This window comes from Equus quagga, chromosome 1 (assembly GCF_021613505.1).
Source record: "Equus quagga isolate Etosha38 chromosome 1, UCLA_HA_Equagga_1.0, whole genome shotgun sequence".
Taxonomy (NCBI): Eukaryota; Metazoa; Chordata; class Mammalia; order Perissodactyla; family Equidae; genus Equus; species Equus quagga.
In genome coordinates, this window is record NC_060267.1 from 50,077,681 (window position 1) to 50,095,514 (window position 17,834).

Below are 17,834 nucleotides of genomic sequence, written 5' to 3' on the forward strand. Positions count from 1 at the left end.
TTGTCTTAATGAAGTGATATTCCTCTATTCCTCATTTTGATTTTGGTCTTAAGGTCTATTTTGGATAGTAATATAGTTAAAATAACTCTCTTCTAATTAAAGTTTGCCTGACATATCTTTAAAATTTTTTTTTTGAATTTTCAGATCTTTAGACTATAGGCGCATCTCTTGTTAAAAGCATATAGCTGTTTACCACTTCTTCCAGCTCCATGGGTACCAAGCCATAATCGTCTTTTATCTGGATAATTGCAGGAGCTTCTGACTGGTCTCTCTGCATCTCTCGTTGCCTAAATTCAGTGCAAAATTTCCTTTGGGTGCGTGACTAAGGATGGAATTACTGGGTCATTGGGTAGTTGAATTTCATCAGTTATCTTTTGCTCATAACAGCCCCAAAATTCGGTAGCTTAAAGTAACAATTATTTATTATCATTCACACATCTGTGAATGGGCTAGGGGGTCAGCAGATCCAGGCTGGGCTAGGCTCTGCTCCAAGCTAGAGATTTAGCTGAGTTAGGCTTCTCACTGAGGTTTGGACTAAGATCTAACACCACTTGGTAGAGAGCATGGAATTGGGGGTGGGGTGGGGTGGGTGAAGAATTGGGGTCAGACTTGTTCAACTTTCCTAGATAAGCAAACTACTTTTTAAAGTGATGGTACAGCTTTACACTCTCACTAGCACTAAAGACAGTTTTCAGAGGCCAGCTGCGTGGCCGAGTGGTTAAGTTCACTCGCTCTGCTGTGGCAGCCCAGGGTTTTGCCCATTGGAATCCTTGGCGCGGACATGGCCCTGCTCATCAGGCCATGCTGAGGCGGCGTCCCACATGCCACAACTAGAAGGACCCACAACTAAAAATATGCAACTATGTACCCACGGGCTTTAGGGAGAAAAAGGAAAAATAAAATCTTTAAAAAAATTTAGTTTTACCAGTTTCCTATTCAGAACATTTAGGTTTTTACATCACTTTTTAATTCCTTACTTTCATTCTTGTTGTAAGCTTTTTATTAAACAGCTTTATTTTTACATAATTTATGTCTTATAAAGTTCAACTGTTTAAAGCATATAATTTAACGATTTTTAGCATTTTTACAGAGTTGTGGAACCACCACCATAATCTAATTTTAGAGTGATTCCATCACCCTTTGTCCCTATTAGAAGTCATTCCCTATCCCTCTGTGTCCTCACCCTCCTTCTTTTTCCTTCCCTTAGTTCTAGGATACCACTAATCTACTTTCTCTCTATAGATTTGCCTATTCTGAAAATTTCGTATAATATGTGGTCTTATAATATGTCATCATATATATATATGTGAGTCATATAATATGTGGTCTGTTGTGACTGGCTTCATACACTTACAATGTTTTCAAGGTTCATTCATATTATACCATGTATAGTATTTCATTCCTTTTTTATGGTCAGATAATATTGCATTGTATAGATGTACCACATTTTGTTTTTCCACTCATCTATTGATGGATATATGGGTTATTTCCAACTTGGGGTTACTGTGAATAATGCTGCTATGAACATTCATGAACAAGTTTTTGTGTGAATCTCTGTCTTCATTTTTCTTGAGTAATATACCTATTGCTGGGTCATATAGTAACCACTGTTTTTATAAACCCTATTTTATTTATTTTGTCTTGTTTCTTCTCCAAAAGACATCCTTTTCAAAATATTTCTCCTCTGATACATACAAATGGTTCACAGATAGGAAAATACAAATAGCATTTAACCATGAGAAAAAATGCACAATCTCATAATAAAAACGCAAACTTGAAGCACAGGATCCTTTTCTCACTTCAGACTGATAAAGATTAAATGTTTGATAATAAACCATTTTGGTAAAAATGCGTAGAAACTGGCACCCTTACACATGGTTGGCTACTTAACTTTACTCCAGTCCTTGAATATCTAATGAAGAGACAAGGGGTGCCAGTTTCAGTTTTGCCAATTCATTCACTGGGTTTCCTTATTTTCAAAAAAATGAGATTTGCATCTAATTTCTGAAATCTAGCCCAACTCAAATGATTCAGCCCTATCAATTAAGTCACAAACACTAAAACAACCCATGAAGGGTGGCTGAATTCACTTCAGAATAAGACAGGCGAGAAATACCTGCATTTGAAAGTTTGCTGGGTTCCCAGCATTTTCTGGGGCTATAGCTAGAACTGGTTTTAACGGTCTTGAACAAAACGGAGTAAGAACGACGGATTTCCGCGGCGCCCGCGCCTGCGCAGGAAGGCGGCTCGCGGAAGGCGGCGCGCGGCCGAAGCCCCGCCTCCTGCAGGATCTGCAGCTCGCCCGCGCGGGTCGGGCCAACAACACGGCCCGGGCTGCGCAGCTGGGCGCTCTCGGCCGCAGGGCCACGCCTGGGGCCGTCGCGGCTGCGCGCCCCGGAACGCCTAGCGCGCTCTGTGCTCGCGGGCGGCTGCCGTCGAGGCTGGAGCGGTGGCATTGGAGAGAGCAGGGCTGCGAGCACAGAAGGAGGGTGGACTCCTGGCGGCACCCCCGCTTTCAGAGGTGCCGCCGCATCCTTGGCTCGGATCAAGGACACAGATTTGTTACTGGATGATTTGTTGGTGCCGCTCTGGGACTCGACACCCAAGAGGTTCTCCGTGGTGATGACCCAGAACGTAGAGCCTGATCTAGTCAGCTCAGGCCTCACCCGCAGCCTGGTCCCCAACATCATCTCGCAGCTCTGCGGTTCCAGGCGCAGAGGCACTCCCTGTGCTTTTCCCTTGTCTCACTCACTTGATCAGCTCTGGACAGGGGCCGCCAGCGCAGCCTCGGCTGGAGCCACCCAGTTGGAACTTTGGCCAAATTTCTGCAACACATATTTTTGATTAAAAAAAAAAAGTGACATGTTTCTAATTGAATTTTATCTAAAGCCCAGGTGGCTTTGGGAGGTGTAGAAGGAGGAAATTATTTCAATCAAGGACCACTTCATACAGACAGCCGTCTAACGTTTATTGTGCTAGTTATCAATTTATTGAAGTTCCAGATTCATCCTTCAATATCTGCTTTGTGGTAATGGATGGAATTCCTTTAAATCAGTTCTTCTTTAGAGTGTTAAGTACAATGAAGTTTTCTTAATAGAGGGTGCTGGAAGGATATTGTAGGAGGAAGGGGGCTTCTCCTGCTGGTTCCAGGGGCCACACCATAGGTCAGCAGTGTCCATGAGAGAACACTTGGTGTGCCCTGCCTCAGCCATGAACCCAGAGTGCGAGTTCCCTCAGCCACCTCATGGCCCCAGCCCAGGCCTGGCGATCAATTTCCACAAGGCTCCAGGCCTTCCACTCATAGTAGTTTCCTCTGAATATGCACATACTTGGCCACCAGCTGTGTCTCACCTGGAGAATTGTGTCCCACTTGTCTGGGGAATGCACACCAGCTCTGGCCCATGCAATCCAGCAAATTTGTCTGCTATCCAGCAGACTCCAACTATGCCTTTTCCATTAACATCTTAACCTCAGCTTTGGTATCTAGGATACCATACTGAGTTCTCTTACATACTTTATTTTTTACTTAGTCTTATTACAGTTTAATATTCTTTACATTAAACTTTCCTGTTTATTTATTTTGAGGAAGATTAGCCTTGAGCTAACATCTGCTGCCAATCCTCCTCTTTTTGCTGAGGAAGACTGGCCCTGAGCTAACATTTGTGCCCATCTTCCTCTACTTTATATGTGGGACACCTGCCACAGCCTGGCTTGCCAAGGGGTGCCATGTCTGCACCTGGGATCCGAACAGGTGAAACTTGAGCTGCCAAAGTCAAATGTGGGAACTTTGCTGTGCCACAGGGCTGGCCCCTAAACTTTGTGGTTTGCCTTGATAGGAGCCAGACTGATACACTTAATAAACATCAGTTACATGTCAGGCAGTGTTCTAGGCATGAACAAGGCAGACAAGGTACTTGCTATTATGGTGCTTATATTTCACAGAGGTTTTTAACTAAGACCTAACTTGCAAGATAGGCTCAGCCATGCCAACTTTTGAGACAGAATATTGTAAGCACAAGGGGACAAGTGTAAAGAAACTAAGTGATAATGAACTTGATGTAATGAGAACTAGGAAGACCAGTGGGGCTACACTTCAGTGAGCAGAGAGAATAACAAGAGAGGAAGATGAAAAAACAAACCTTTTAGGTAAAGTTAACCGTAACTTATTGTCAGGGTGGTTTTGAGAATGAATGAAAGCAGTATACTAAAAGTCACACCAGGGTAACAGGAGCAAGCTGGGACTTATGGTCACCCAATTTATAGGCCACAGTAAAGGAGTCTGGATACTATTTTAAGCGTGACAAGATGTAACTGGAAGGCTTTAAGCAGGGGAGTGACATGATCTGACTTTAAAAGATCACTCTGATTATGTGGAGAATGAACTATGAGGAAGCAAAGGTGGAAAAAGGGAGCTAACACAACCACAATTATGGAAAATGTGGTGTACTCAGAGGCTCTTTTGCGACAGTCAGGGGTCTTTCATTCTTTCATTTCCTCTAACATACAAAGTACCACTGTAAGGATTATGTTGAGAGTAAGGAAGCTCATGCCTGGGCTGAACAGAAATAGACAGTAGCAATTCAAATATCTTTAGTAAGTGAATAGAAACATAGGGAAGGGAGTGTCAGAACTACAGAAAGGCAGGCATGCAGGTGTTAATGAGTGCCATAGTGGGTGGGAGGAGTTTTCTTACATAAATGGGAGCTGACCGAAAAGGTAGCAGAGACCTTGCCCTGGAGGGCTGTGTGAGTCTTTTCTGTAGTCGATTGAAAACTATAGAAGGATTTTAAGTAGGATAGTGATAAATATGTCATATGGATGCCTTGACATCAGTGTAGACTGAATTTTAGACATCAAAGACTGGAGGAGAAAGGAAGTAGGAAAGACTCTAAGAAGGAAGAAAAGAATTCTCACGGGGGGGGGGGGGGGGCAGGGGGAAGAAAGCAACGTAATATATTAAATATGCAAAGCAATGTTACTAAGGCTTTTTCGTTTCATCTGCAGAATAACAAGTACTATTTTCATATGTATGAGACTTTCTTAGAAGAAACTTACTCAAGGTTACAACAGGTACTGAGTGGCCAAACCAGGATTTAAAGCTGATATTGTTGTTATAGGAAGGACAAAAATAAAACAAAACAAAAAAACCCAAGCCTGTGATGTCATATGTACTTTCAGAATTTTTATTTCAAAACAAAGAACTACAGTAACATTAATAATAGAAAATCCATTTGGAAATATTCACAATCTGGTCACTGAGAAACGGGAAAACTTCCACACTCCGTCACTGCCAACCCACTGCTTTTGAGGAGCCAGCAGGAGAGGCGCAGTTAGAGGAAAGTCACCTGTTCCAGCAAAGCCCCAGTCCATAGCTCTATGAGTTTTTATCCAAAGGCTCAATGACCAGAGGGAATGGTGAGAACTGAGAACTAAAATACTGCCGTAGGCAAGGGTTTGGCTAAAGGGCCTGAAATGTGTAAGCACCAAGGAGGGAAAGGGAGACCAAGCAACATACAAGAAAGGGAACATCGGGGTCCAATCTCCATTTATAAAAATACTGGGAAAGTAGATGACCGTGGAGGTGTCCGTGACCTGTAGCAAGTGTAAATCCCTCCACCTCATCCAACTCTCTGAAACACTCTAGTTAGAAAAGTCTTTAGTTTGTTTCTTAGCCCCTGAAAAGAATGCCTCCCTTTCCCCCAAGACCCTCCTCCAGGGTCCCCAGGAGGCCACATGTCCTGAGCTCACACTCTCCTTCCTACTCCCATCGTCTGGGTCTGGAGTGAGGCCGAGCCCTCCACTCTCAATCTCAAGATTTAGGGAGTTCTCCCCCTACTCTCCAACAAGGAAAGGTAGCCAGATGAGACTGAACTCTAAAGTCTGGAAGAAAACCATAGATGCAAATTCGACCCAGCAGAGGCAGTGTTATTTACATACATAGGGATGAGTTTTAACACATTCTACCCAAAGCGGGGCTGTGGGAACATAGAGGAAACAAGTTACCAGTAAACTACTTCCACCCAGAGCAAAGTGACAGCGCACATACATTCATACTCTCAAGTATGGGCTACACCGCACATTTACTCAATACCATCTCAAATGTGGCCTGCGGGAAAGACTCAAGTTCTCTAAGAGCACTTGACATAATACTATGGTAACATGGTAACAGGCTAACTTGACATGGTAACAGACATAAACAAGCATGCAATGACCCTAAAGCAACAATATACTTCAACTAAACAATCATTCAGAAAAAATCCTCCCCCAGAGCTGAGGTTACAAATTCCAAGTTAGCTATGAACATTCTCCTCCGAATTCCTTTTAAAGCTGTGGCTTATAACAAAATAAAAATCAACATCTAAAATCTCCTAAAGAACAAAATGGAGAAACAACAAACCTCTACCAAGAATCAATAGTTTAGGTTGGTCATTTGGAGGGCTTTCCCATCAAATGCGTGGTAGAAGTACTTGAAAAAAAAAGTGAGTCCACTACAAGGGGAAGAAGTTGTTTGATGCAGTGAGGGGAGAGAAGATTTCTAGAAATAACCTTGACTTCTCTAGACACTATCCAAAATTAGAACCCATCAACCACCATTAACCACAATGCCCATCTTAGCAATAATCCTGGATTTCAAGTAATACTACATATAATCTTAAACAAAGAAAAAATTTCCAAAGGAAACCAGTAGCTTCTTTACACAGGCACATGACTTTTCTGAGAAATTAAACTTGAACTTTCCATCTGAAGGACAGATATTGTTAAGAGGCAATGTGCAAACCTCACACACATCATATACCCTCCAATAACGCATTACATTTCTCCCTAAATTCTTCCATTCTTATTGCACCTTAGCCTCTCCAGTATCAAATCTTCCACCCTATAACCTATCTTTAAGCACCTCCCTCCAACTTCAATTTCCTTATGTTTTCATTATTTGGTAAAATTACTTTACACTTAAAAAAATAAATATTTATGCAATAAAACCAGAAGGTAAAATAAATAAAACTCAAGTTAATTTGCTCTGCAGAGCTGTATGGAAGTGAGGAAGGTGCTCTTATTGAATCCCTCTCTGTCCTCCACACTCATGTATATTTGCTTCCTGGTAAGTCTGAGGCTGGGGGGAATTGTACCCTCACTCTCATTCCCCTATGTGCCCTCGTGAGGCAATATTAGAACCTAAGGGGGAGGAGCTGGCAAAGCTGTCATATGCCAAGTGGCCAATCCCTCCTGAAATGAAGGTAGGTTCACTTGGTCTCTCCTAAACAGAAGAGAATGTCCAAGAAATGAAATGTTTAAAAAGCCATTGAAGATACAACTAACCTCAGCATTGGGTTCCTCTGAGTGCTCATGGAGTGTGTGGGATGAGAAAGGAATCAAGTAGCAGCATTCAGAAACAGTCCTGGGTTACAACCTGATGAGGTCTCTCCCTCATTCAGAGAGAGGCTGCTTTTCCATGTTGGGAGGGGGGCGGGAAGCAGGCATGGCTTAGACATTGGTGGTGGTCTCCTTGACAGGCTGGATGCTGTTCATCTCCATCATGGGGCCTTTCTCAGCTCTATTAGGATCCTGTACCTGCACTTCAAAAGCTCGCGTAATTTCCTCAAAAGTCCTGCCACGGGTCTCAGGGACTTTGAAGTAGGTGAAGACCAAGAAGATAACAAGGAAGGCGGAGAAGACAAGAAAAACGTAGGCTCCTAAATAGGTCTAGTGAAAGGAAACAAAAAACAAGTGTTGATATAAAAATCTGGTCATTGACAAACTCCAGTTTCCTTCACATCCATATTTCCAATAGGCTTCAAGCCTATATTTAACCTGATTGATGAACATCCCATGCTTAGTGAGCCTGTAAGATCATGAAGCTATTAACACCAATTCAAATTATAGATTTTAAGTACAGATCTTCCTCGACTTACGATGGGGTTATGTCCTGATAAACCCATCATTGTAAGTTAAAAATATCATTAGGTTGAAAATACATTTAATACGCCTAAGCTACTGAGCATCATAGCTTAGCCTAGCCTACCTTAAACGTGCTCAGAACACTTACATTAGCTTATAAATGGGCAAAATCATCTAATACAAAGCCTATATTATAGTAAACTGTAGAATATCTCATGTAATTTATTGACTACTGTACTGAAAGTGGAAAACAGAATGGTTGTCCAGGTATGGAATGGTCCTAAGTGTATCGGGTGTTTACCGTCACCATCTGATTGAAAGCTGGGACTCAAAGCTGTTGCCCAGCATCATGAGCGTATCTTACCACATATTGCTAGCCCAGGAAAAGATCAAAATCCAAAATTCCAAGTATGGTTTCCACTGAACGTGTATCACTTTCTCACCATCGTAAAGTCGAAAAATTGTAAGTCGAACCATTCTAAGTCAGGGACTGTTTGTATTGGTTTGGAATCCTTTGAGGCTTATCACTATCATTCTGTTTCTAGGCAGAACTCTGCCTGTATCATCTCAGACTAGCAGTCCTTTTTAAAAGTTTCCAGTTTTGCCCTCATGCTTCAATCTTTTCTGCTATAATCCCTTCTTTTTCTATATATCATTGAAAATTAGGGAAAAATCTGGTTTAAAGCCCTTGATATCTAATCCTTCATGATGTCAGTAACCATTATTAAGGTATATCTTAAACATGTTGGCTTAAGTGGGCTGGTTTCAAGATGGACTAGGTGAGTTTTATTTTACTTACTGCAGCTGAGGGGAAGAGCAGTCCAACTAAAAAGTTGGAGGTCCAGTTGGAACAACCAGCCACTGCCACTGCAGCTGGGCGAGGTCCCTGGCTGAAGAGTTCGGCCACAATAAACCAGGGAATGGGGCCTGGGCCAACTTCAAAGAAGGCCACGAAGATCAAGATAGCCCCAATACAGACAAAACTCATCCACTGATAGTCACCCTATATGAGGAAGGAAGAGATAAAAGTTAACATTAAAGACAGCATGATGGGGAGGGGGGAGAGCAAAAGGGGGGATTAGGCACAGATGTCTGGTGATGGACTATAATCAGTTTTTGGGTGGTGAACATGATGTAATGTACACAAAATTCGAAATATATTACGATGTACATCTGAAAGCTATATAATGTTATAATGCAATGTTACTGCAATAAAAACAAAAAAGGAGAAAAAAGAGAGAGAGAATAAAGACCATCTGAGCTTTGGGAAGTTCATTGAAAAAAAAAACATAAAGACAGCCTGACTTAGGTAGGATCCAGCTTGCCAGAGATGAGTACTGATTGATAATGAAAAGCTCCTTCTGTCCTATGGAATAATGGAGTTACTGGACTGAGCCAAAAGCCTTGGGTTTTTGAATCCTAGCTATGTGATTACACAAATGTCATTTTGCACTGAGACCATTTCATCATCTGTAAAACGGGAATAATAATTACCTCAAGATTACTTTAACAATTAGATAACTTTTTTTAAAAATAAAGATTGGCCCTGAGCTAACATCTGTTGCCGATCTTTTTTCCTTCTTCTTCTCCTTCCCAAAGCCCCCCAGTACATAGTTGTACATTTTAGTTGTAGGTTCTTCCAGTTCTGCTATGTGGGATGCTGCCTCAGCATGGCTTGATGAGCAGTGTTAGGTCCATGCCCAGGATCCGCACTGGTGAAACCCTGGGCTGCTAAAGCAGAGTGTGCGAACTTAACCACTTGGCCACGGAACCGGCCCCTAGATAACGTGTTATATAGATTTAAGGATTCCAGCAGTTGTTTAATTACCTATCTCTAATGATCCACTTTTTTTTAAAACTCTGGTAATGTTGCTTCTCTCAAATTTGACTTGATCCACCCCCAATCTTCAGTACCCATCCATCACAGAGAATCAACTGTAAGCTCTCTCCTTCCCCCGTCCCCTTCCTTTCCTTCACTCAAAGAGCACTCACCTTTAATAAGAGAGAAACAGTCATGAGGATAGAACAAAAAGCCATCCCTCCAAGGCCTATCATATGTAGCGTCCTTCTCCCTGCCCTATCCACCAGGAACAGCTAAAAGAAGAAGAAAATAACATGAGACTTCTGCTTTCCCCCTTCATGAAAACACTGTATGAGCTACCTGCATCTGCCTTCTCAATAGCAGGATACTTGTTGCAGTCACACTCCCCCTTTTCCAGTTCCAAGTTTAAAGCATCCTATATAATAATCTCTTCTGTATCTCTTTCTTTCCCATCCATTCCACATTTGCTTGAAGAGAGTGAAGACTACTTACACTCATCATTCAATAACTCTTTTTCCCCAAAGAGGAAAAAAGGTTTAACTAAATGATGGTAAGGAGGTGGAAGGACATGCAACCTATCTTTGAACACGTGTAGCAAGAATTCTCCTTCCCCCCTGCTGAAAATTATCAAATCATTCAACTTACAGAAACTACGGTGAAGATAGTATTAACCACACCCGCACCAATAGTGGCATAAATTGGCTCCTGAACACCTGCATCTCTGAAGATTCCTGTTGAGTAGTAGAACACCTAATAGGAAACAAAAGAAGACGCACACTTGAAACAGCAACTATGCACAGCAGTTAAACAGAACTGTCAAAGTCCCAAAAGTTTCTAGGGTTTTTTGGTTCAATCACAGTATCTTTTCTGCAAATGAAATACCTTTTGCATCTTATCTCTATTCTCAATTCTAGTGGCTCATTTCCATTTTCTCTTCTAACTACGCTTATTCCTACCACTCCATTTAGTCTCTTCCTTACATTCACTTTATTACCTTATATAAAGGTTTAAGTCTTATTAAGTTTTTCATTTAAGCTTTTTCAATGGACTTTTCCCCTAACCCTCAAAACAGTGATAAGTACACTGATGTCCCAATGTGACAGTGAAGAAATTGAGGAGTAACCCCAGCTCGCTCATACAGTTAGAAGCAGAACTTGGGCAAGTATTCTTAGCCCTAGGTGCTTTCCAAGTGTTTTAGGAAATAATACTAGCTACTACTTTAATTTAATATAGTAAATAAACTACTATTTAATATATACTATTTTTATTATTTACTCAATACAGTGCTAAAACATAGGGTTGCAACAACTATCATTGTCAAAGAGATGTCAAAATATTGGACTCAGACTTCAAGGTAACATGAACACAGTATCTAGATCACCCAGATTCAGTCAGTCCCTCAGGTATGGCTCAGGAATTTATTATTTCACCCAGAGTATTTGCCTCTATACTGGTACTCGCCAGACTTCTTTTTTGTTTCCTTTTTCTCCCCAAAGCCCCCCGGTACATAGTTGTATATTCTTCGTTGTGAGTCCTTCTAGTTGTGGCATGTGGGACGCTGCCTCAGCGTGGTTTGATGAGCAGTGCCATGTCCGTGCCCAGGATTTGAACCGACGAAGTACTGGGCCGCCTGCAGCGGAGCGCGCGAACTTAACCACTCGGCCACGGGGCCAGCCCCTCTGGTCAAGTGTTTTAAATGAAGTATTGTATGGCACCTTTGACACAAAGTAGATACTCACAGCATTGATTCCAGAGAGCTGCTGAGAGAGCTGGAGCATGATGGAAATGATGATGGGCTGCCGGTAGTTGGGTGCTCTAAAGAGCTCCAGCACAGTGACTTGCTTTTCCTGGGCCATCCTAATACTCTCATCTTTCATCTCCTGGATGTCCTGAGCCACATCCTGGGTGCCCCACAATCGCTGAAGGACTAGCAAAAAGAAGAAAGAGGAAAGGATAAATATAAGGTGCTGTCCTAAATTCATTTTTTGCAAAAGACAGCTGGGAAGAAGCCACACAAGAGGAGCCCTGGATGTGGCTGATCAATCAGCATCCATGCCTTAACTTACCTTCTCATCTCATTCTTTAAGGGTTGAAAAAGTTTCTTACTTAAGAGTAATAAGAAAACTCACCACTTGGGTTCTGAGGGGCAGGGAAAGGAAATTACAAAAAATAGATCCAATACCCCCACCCTAAAACGAACCACAACCCTAAAATTCCTATAGTGAAGGTGTGAAAAATACTCACTCTTCTTAGTACTCTCCTCTTCCTTTCTGTTAATGAGCAAGAATCTAGGACTTTCAGGGCAAAATGGAAGGGCTGCACTTTGTAGGATAGCTGGAATGACGGTGAAGGCCAATAGCAGGGGCCAAAGATCATCAGTTCCCAAGATGACTTTCAGACCAAAGATCTAGAAACCAGACAAAGATAACACTATAGTATTATGCCACTATCTTATGTCACTATCTTATCCCATATAGTATTATTATAGTAGTATAAAGTAAATCCTGTACTTTATAGGTCTCAAGTTGATTTAAAAAAAAGTTCAGAAAATCATCCACTTTTTTTACCACAAGAAAAGATAAATTATGTTTCTTTTCCTTTCTCTACCCTGCCTGCTTCTTTAGCTGTCTGTGAGCTATCTGAAACTTATAATTGAATATGTGCCAGACATTCTTTTGAGTACTTTATCCATGTTAACTCATTTAATGAGCCATGAAACTAACATTCCTTAAGTATAACTTCTAGAGTACCTGGGCCACCAGAATCCCGACGACGATGCCCAGCTGGTTGAGAGTGCCAAAGGCCCCCCGTAGGGCAGTAGGAGATATCTCTCCAATGTACATGGGCACGAAACCTGTACAGAGTCCGCAGAAGAGGCCAATAATCAATCGGCCCAGAATCAGCATTTCAAATGACTCCGCTAATTTGCAGAACCCCATAAGGCAGCCACCAGTGACAGCCAACAGGTTGGCAATAAGCATTGAATTGCGCCTGAAAGGTTAAGCAAAGACAAGTGAAGTTAGCAAAATAGGCCCCAATCTCTCCCCTTCTTTCCTATCATTCTACTCTTTTCCAAACTCACATATTCTCTCTTTTTTTTAAAAAGATTTTATTTTTCCTTTTTCTCCCAAAGCCCCGTGGTACATAGTTGTATATTTTTAGTTGTGGCACGTGGGATGCCGCCTCAGCATGGCTTGATGAGCAGTGCCGTGTCCACGCCCAGAATTCAACCGGTGAAACCCTGGGCCACCGAAGCAGAGTGCGCGAACTTAACTACTTGGCCATGGGGCTGGCCCCTCACATATCCTCTTTTGGTCTAACTTGTCCACTTTCCATTATCAGATCATTTCTAGTTGGGCTAACTATGATCAATGGTTCTTACACCTCTATATGCATAAAACTCACCTAGAGAACTTGTTTAAGATTCCCCTGTCTTAGCTGTGGCCTAAGATTTTAGCAAGCACTTTTAGGGCAATAATTCTCAAAGTGGTCCGCAAACTAACAGCAACAGTTAGAAATTTGCTACATTGTCCCCCTCCACCCCAGAATTACTAAATCATTAGGTCTGACTCTGGAGCAAGGCCCACCAATCTGTTTTTCTAAAAGGCCTCCAGGTGATCTGATGCAATGCAGGGTAGCAGAGCTCCAGGCAAGAGTGGTCATATTCAGTGCCAGCTGGACTAGGTTTCCCTTGATCAGAATTTGAGGCGCTCTCACTTGAACGCATCATCACTTCCCCGCCCTAATTCTCAGTACCTTTTCTCAGCATAACCAGTAAAACCCTCTTCCTTGCCCAGTTTCTGGTCAATACCTGCCAAAGCGGTTGACAAAGAGTCCAACGGAGAAGGAGCCAATCATACCACCAACGGAGAAGATGGCCACAGACAAGGACCAGAGGGACGTGAGTAACACCTCAGTGGGACGGTATGTTAACTTGTCTTCCAAACTATAATTGAGAAAGTCCCTTATGATCTGCAAATTAAAATGGTTGATGGGAGGGCAGACTGTTAGAGCTAGATGAGAAAAGAGACAAATATTGCAGATCTTCCCTCCCCTAAAAGAACAGCATTATGATTACCTTAAAAGTAAAGAATCAAGGGAATGAATAGATGGGATGGAAGAGATAGATAACATACTGGAGCCAATGTTACTAGCTCTGAAAAGAACAATTTTTTATTTGTCCTGAAAATCCCAGTAGGTAGTAGCACTGATATTCAGTGACTACCCCAGCCCACTCCTAAGAACAACCCCCTCTTCTTTGTAACTGACCCCTAAGGAATAATAAAGGAAGTCTATCACCATAGGGTGAGAGGAAGAATGAGTATAGTCCACAGTATAGGGGGCAAATGAGCTTTTTGATTTGATTAGTGATTCAACCAGACTTTCCCATCGATATTATTCTCCCTCTTCAGTCTTAAGACAAGTTAGATACCAAGTTTGTCTTAAAGTCTTAATTCTTGAAACCCTTCTTAAAGGAATAATTTCCCTATTCCAAATTCTAACTCTACTTGCTGGGCACTCACCATCTCAGGAGCATTGATGACTCCAGTGTTGTAGCCAAACTGGAAAGAGCCTATTGTAGCAATGCTGATGGCAAAGATCAGAGAGGCGGTGACCTGAGGAGGGGGAGGAGGAAGGGGAGAAACAGTCCTTAAAGCTCTTGATTGACGAATGACTCATTAATTAAGGAGAGGTATTAGGAGAACTTGGCATATGAGTAGTAAGAAAAGAACAAAAACTTAATAAGATTTAGGTAACGAATGGGGAAGACAAAAGAGGAGGTTATACTGAAGAACTTATCTGGAGATAAATGGACAGGCATGTAGAATAAAGTTGGGAAAACTGACAAGAAAATTTAGGAAGAAAGAACTTGGTTAGTCCGTTTGGAAGCATTCAAAAAAGTGCCCCAGTTAAAAGCAAGCATAGAATTGCACCCAAGAATAGAAAGAACTGGGAGATCAGAGGAAAAGAGAGCTTTAGGATTCCTAACAAGAGATTATTTTGTAAACAGCTAGCTCCACCGTAGTCTCATCTGTACCGCAGATTCCATGGAAGCCCGGAGTGGTGACGGCCACGTGCGTCTTTACCACTGGGCTGCTCTTTGACTATCTCTGGGTCATGGAATGTACAGTATCTACCCACTGCATCCTGGCCCCATTTGAAATTCTTCCCGTTTATTTAATACTGTACTGCTATCCTGCACCCAGCAGGGGGAGAGCACAAGCTCACTCCCAACCCAACACAGAGGAGACATTTCTTAGCGGAGGGTGGGGGGCAGAATCAACCCAGTCATCTCACCTTGCCCGGAATAATTCAAGTGGGTGTTATCTTAGATTTCCACCTCAAGGTAGCTCAATTTTTATGCCTGGGGCCATCCTCTATGGCCCCAAACCTTCCTTATCTTAAACTCCTTCTCTCTCAGGCAGGCTGGGACTTTCTGTTCCCCAAGTTGACCTTGCCTGCCAGGCAAACAGGCGTAAGTACCCCTGAGATCCTCTGCTAGTGCATAGTTCTTTCTGTTTAATCCTTTTCTTTTCAGTAAAAATTTCTTCTTTTCCCCCTCATCATCTACCATCCTTGAGGGCCTTTTCCTCTTCTTTCCCATTTTTCATCCCTTCTCTTATCTTTCTTTATTTTCAATTAAGTTTACCTTAGTGAAAATACCTTTTTCCCTGCAAATATTGCATACATGACACACAATAATACATTAACATCTCCTGCACTCACAATCATAACCACAATGGGAAAGACAACTGGAATTCTCTCTCCTTAGTATCCAGGGAATCCCAGAGGTTATGGAACAGATAGCTGGACACTGACCCACACCTCCAAACAAATCCCAGGTCCTTTCAAAGTCTAATGCTTCCAGGGAAATCCTCATGCTGGCTCTGAGACCCCCACTTGTAATCACCACAACCAAGCTGCCCCTGGTCCCCTGAACGCTTGATCCTCTCATCCTCAAATCTTCAGTAGCATGTAATTACGTAAAAAAAAAAAATCTGAGAAGTAAACACAACTTCTCCAGGTGACTTTCTGTACAGCAGGAAGATGAACGGTGCTGGGATAAATCCTCTACAGGATATGACATTCAAAGAGAACTGGTGAAACTGTAGCATTGCAGGTTGGACAAGAATGAAAAGGCCTTCAGATGGCTAGGCTACTTAGAATAGAACACAGCAATCACCACTAAGGTTTGCCTTTCTGAATATACCCCAAACAAGCAAAAATAACTGGTAATTGTGTCATTCTTACCTTCTGTGTCCCCATGGCCCTAATTTAATTCTTTTCGAATCTTCACGAAAGATCTAGGAGTAGTATTCCAGAAACACCTCTTCCAGCCAACAAAACCTTAAAAATGTCCCCAGCAGCAAGTTTTCCTTCAGGTCCTCAGTTGTCCTCCTATGCCTCACCCACACTGTTTAGAGATCACGCCAGGCACCCATTTATAATCTCTGCAAGGGGTGGAGTCTGGAAGGGGACAAGCCACCCCCCTACCCCCGCCCTGGCCCCACCCCGGCCCCACCCCACACCGGCTCCCAAGTAATCTTGTGACCTCTCAGAAGTTTCTGACCTCAAATTCTGGCTCCACCCTAGGCAACGACATACTCCTTCCTCTCGTTTAAAACCACATCCTTTACTGTCCCCATTCGGTTTTTTTACGCCGTCGTCCTTCCCTCTTTTAATAGCAGCTATAGCCTCTTAGTTTCACAGACAAAATGCTACCAGAAAAGCCTGGAGGGAGGGCAAATAAATTTTATCTTTTGCTCTCACATCTGCTCTGAATTGAATCAATCTATAAAGAGATGAGAATAAATATTATCTAAGTAAGGCAAGGTCGAGTGGGTGCTATTATCTGAGAATTAAGGTTTTTTGAAGGAGTGTAAGCAGAAAGAATTCATAATCCTATACATTTATCAGCTGCTTTTTGACTGCAGGCTGGGTCTACAATCTTGAAGGAGAGGGAAGGAAGGACAGTCTGAGAGAAGAAAAGAGAGGGAAAAATTGGACCAGTTTTTGGCTCTACTTGTCCTCAGATTAGCATAATCTCTCCTGGGAGTAAGGAAACCTGAATATCCAGGAGCCAGACCAACTCTCCTGGGCTGCAGGAAGGAGACAATTAACTGCCTGTGGGATACAATCCAAAATCCTTAATATGGCATTCATCATACCACCCATTCTGCGTTCTACCCATTCTGCAATGTTTTGCCCCTAGTCTCAGGTTTATAGCATCTAGAGATGGAACAATTTGTCAAATTCAGTTAAACAGGTATTTGCTGAGCACATACTATGTATCAGGTACTCTTTAAGAAGTTGGGAATTTATCAGTATAAAGGACAAAAAAATCCTAATCCTTAAGGAATTTGTAGTATTTCCCTTCTTCCACTTAAAAAAATAAAAAAGGGTAAAGCCAACTGGTTCTTACACAGATGAGACAATTATCAATATCTCAGTAACTATAGACTGAATTTCTTGAAAGAAAGTATGAGGTAAATATATGATTACTAAGCTATAAAAGAAAACTGAGCAAGTAAGAAAAACAGGTAAGAAAAATGTGAACAGTGGAAGATGAAGGATAATGAAAGGAGAGAGGTGGCTGCAGTATGAGGGTAAACAAAGCAAAACAATTTAGTTGTGGTTAAAGAGTTGGGTAAGTGAGAGATAAGATCAAGGCTTTGCTGGAGGGGAAATATCAAAGGTCAAATACCTAATGCCCATTAATTTGTAGCCTAGCAACCCCTTCAGTATGGGGTAAGAGGGTGTTTGGGTAAAAGAAGCCTGGTAAAGGGATACAATTTTTCTAAATTGTAGCCAGAGGAGATGCATCTTCTTTTGGGGTTTTGGTTGTAGGTCTACAATTCAAATTGCTACCACAGGACCTGAAACAAACCAGATGATGATGTTTCCTTCCCTTAAATGAGAATATCTGTTGTTGTTTTTTTTGAGGAAGATTAGCCCTGAGCTAACATCTGCTGCCCATCTGCCTCTTTTTGCTGAGGAAGATTGGCCCTGAGCTAACATCCGTGCCCATCTTCCTCCACTTTATATGTGGGACACCTACCACAGCATGGCTTGCCAAGTGGTGCCATGTCCGCACCCGGAATCTGAACTGGTG

The 17,834-nt window shown here is 42.2% G+C and overlaps 1 protein-coding gene across 1 annotated transcript; it reads right to left on the reverse strand.

Annotated features, from left to right (window-relative positions):
• Positions 1–5,162: 5,162 nt before the first annotated feature.
• On the reverse strand, positions 5,163–16,136 carry SLC2A3 (solute carrier family 2 member 3). Its single transcript, XM_046680739.1, has 10 exons — positions 15,974–16,136; positions 14,245–14,337; positions 13,533–13,693; positions 12,472–12,712; positions 11,966–12,128; positions 11,461–11,648; positions 10,367–10,471; positions 9,892–9,993; positions 8,699–8,902; positions 5,163–7,704 (listed from the first exon to the last, which is right to left on the reverse strand). Exons 1-10 carry the CDS (start codon positions 15,986–15,988, stop codon positions 7,486–7,488), a joined length of 1,491 nt encoding a protein of 496 aa, XP_046536695.1. The 5' UTR covers positions 15,989–16,136; the 3' UTR covers positions 5,163–7,485.
• Between the last annotated feature and the right edge of the window lie 1,698 nt (positions 16,137–17,834).

Excerpts from the sequence above, each read along its gene's own strand:
- SLC2A3 (XM_046680739.1), bottom strand. Across the intron at positions 13,694-14,244 it reads TCATCAATGCTCCTGAGATG|ATCATAAGGGACTTTCTCAA; the intron begins GTGAGTGCCCAG and ends TTTAATTTGCAG. Across the intron at positions 12,713-13,532 it reads TTTGTCAACCGCTTTGGCAG|GCGCAATTCAATGCTTATTG; the intron begins GTATTGACCAGA and ends TTAACCTTTCAG.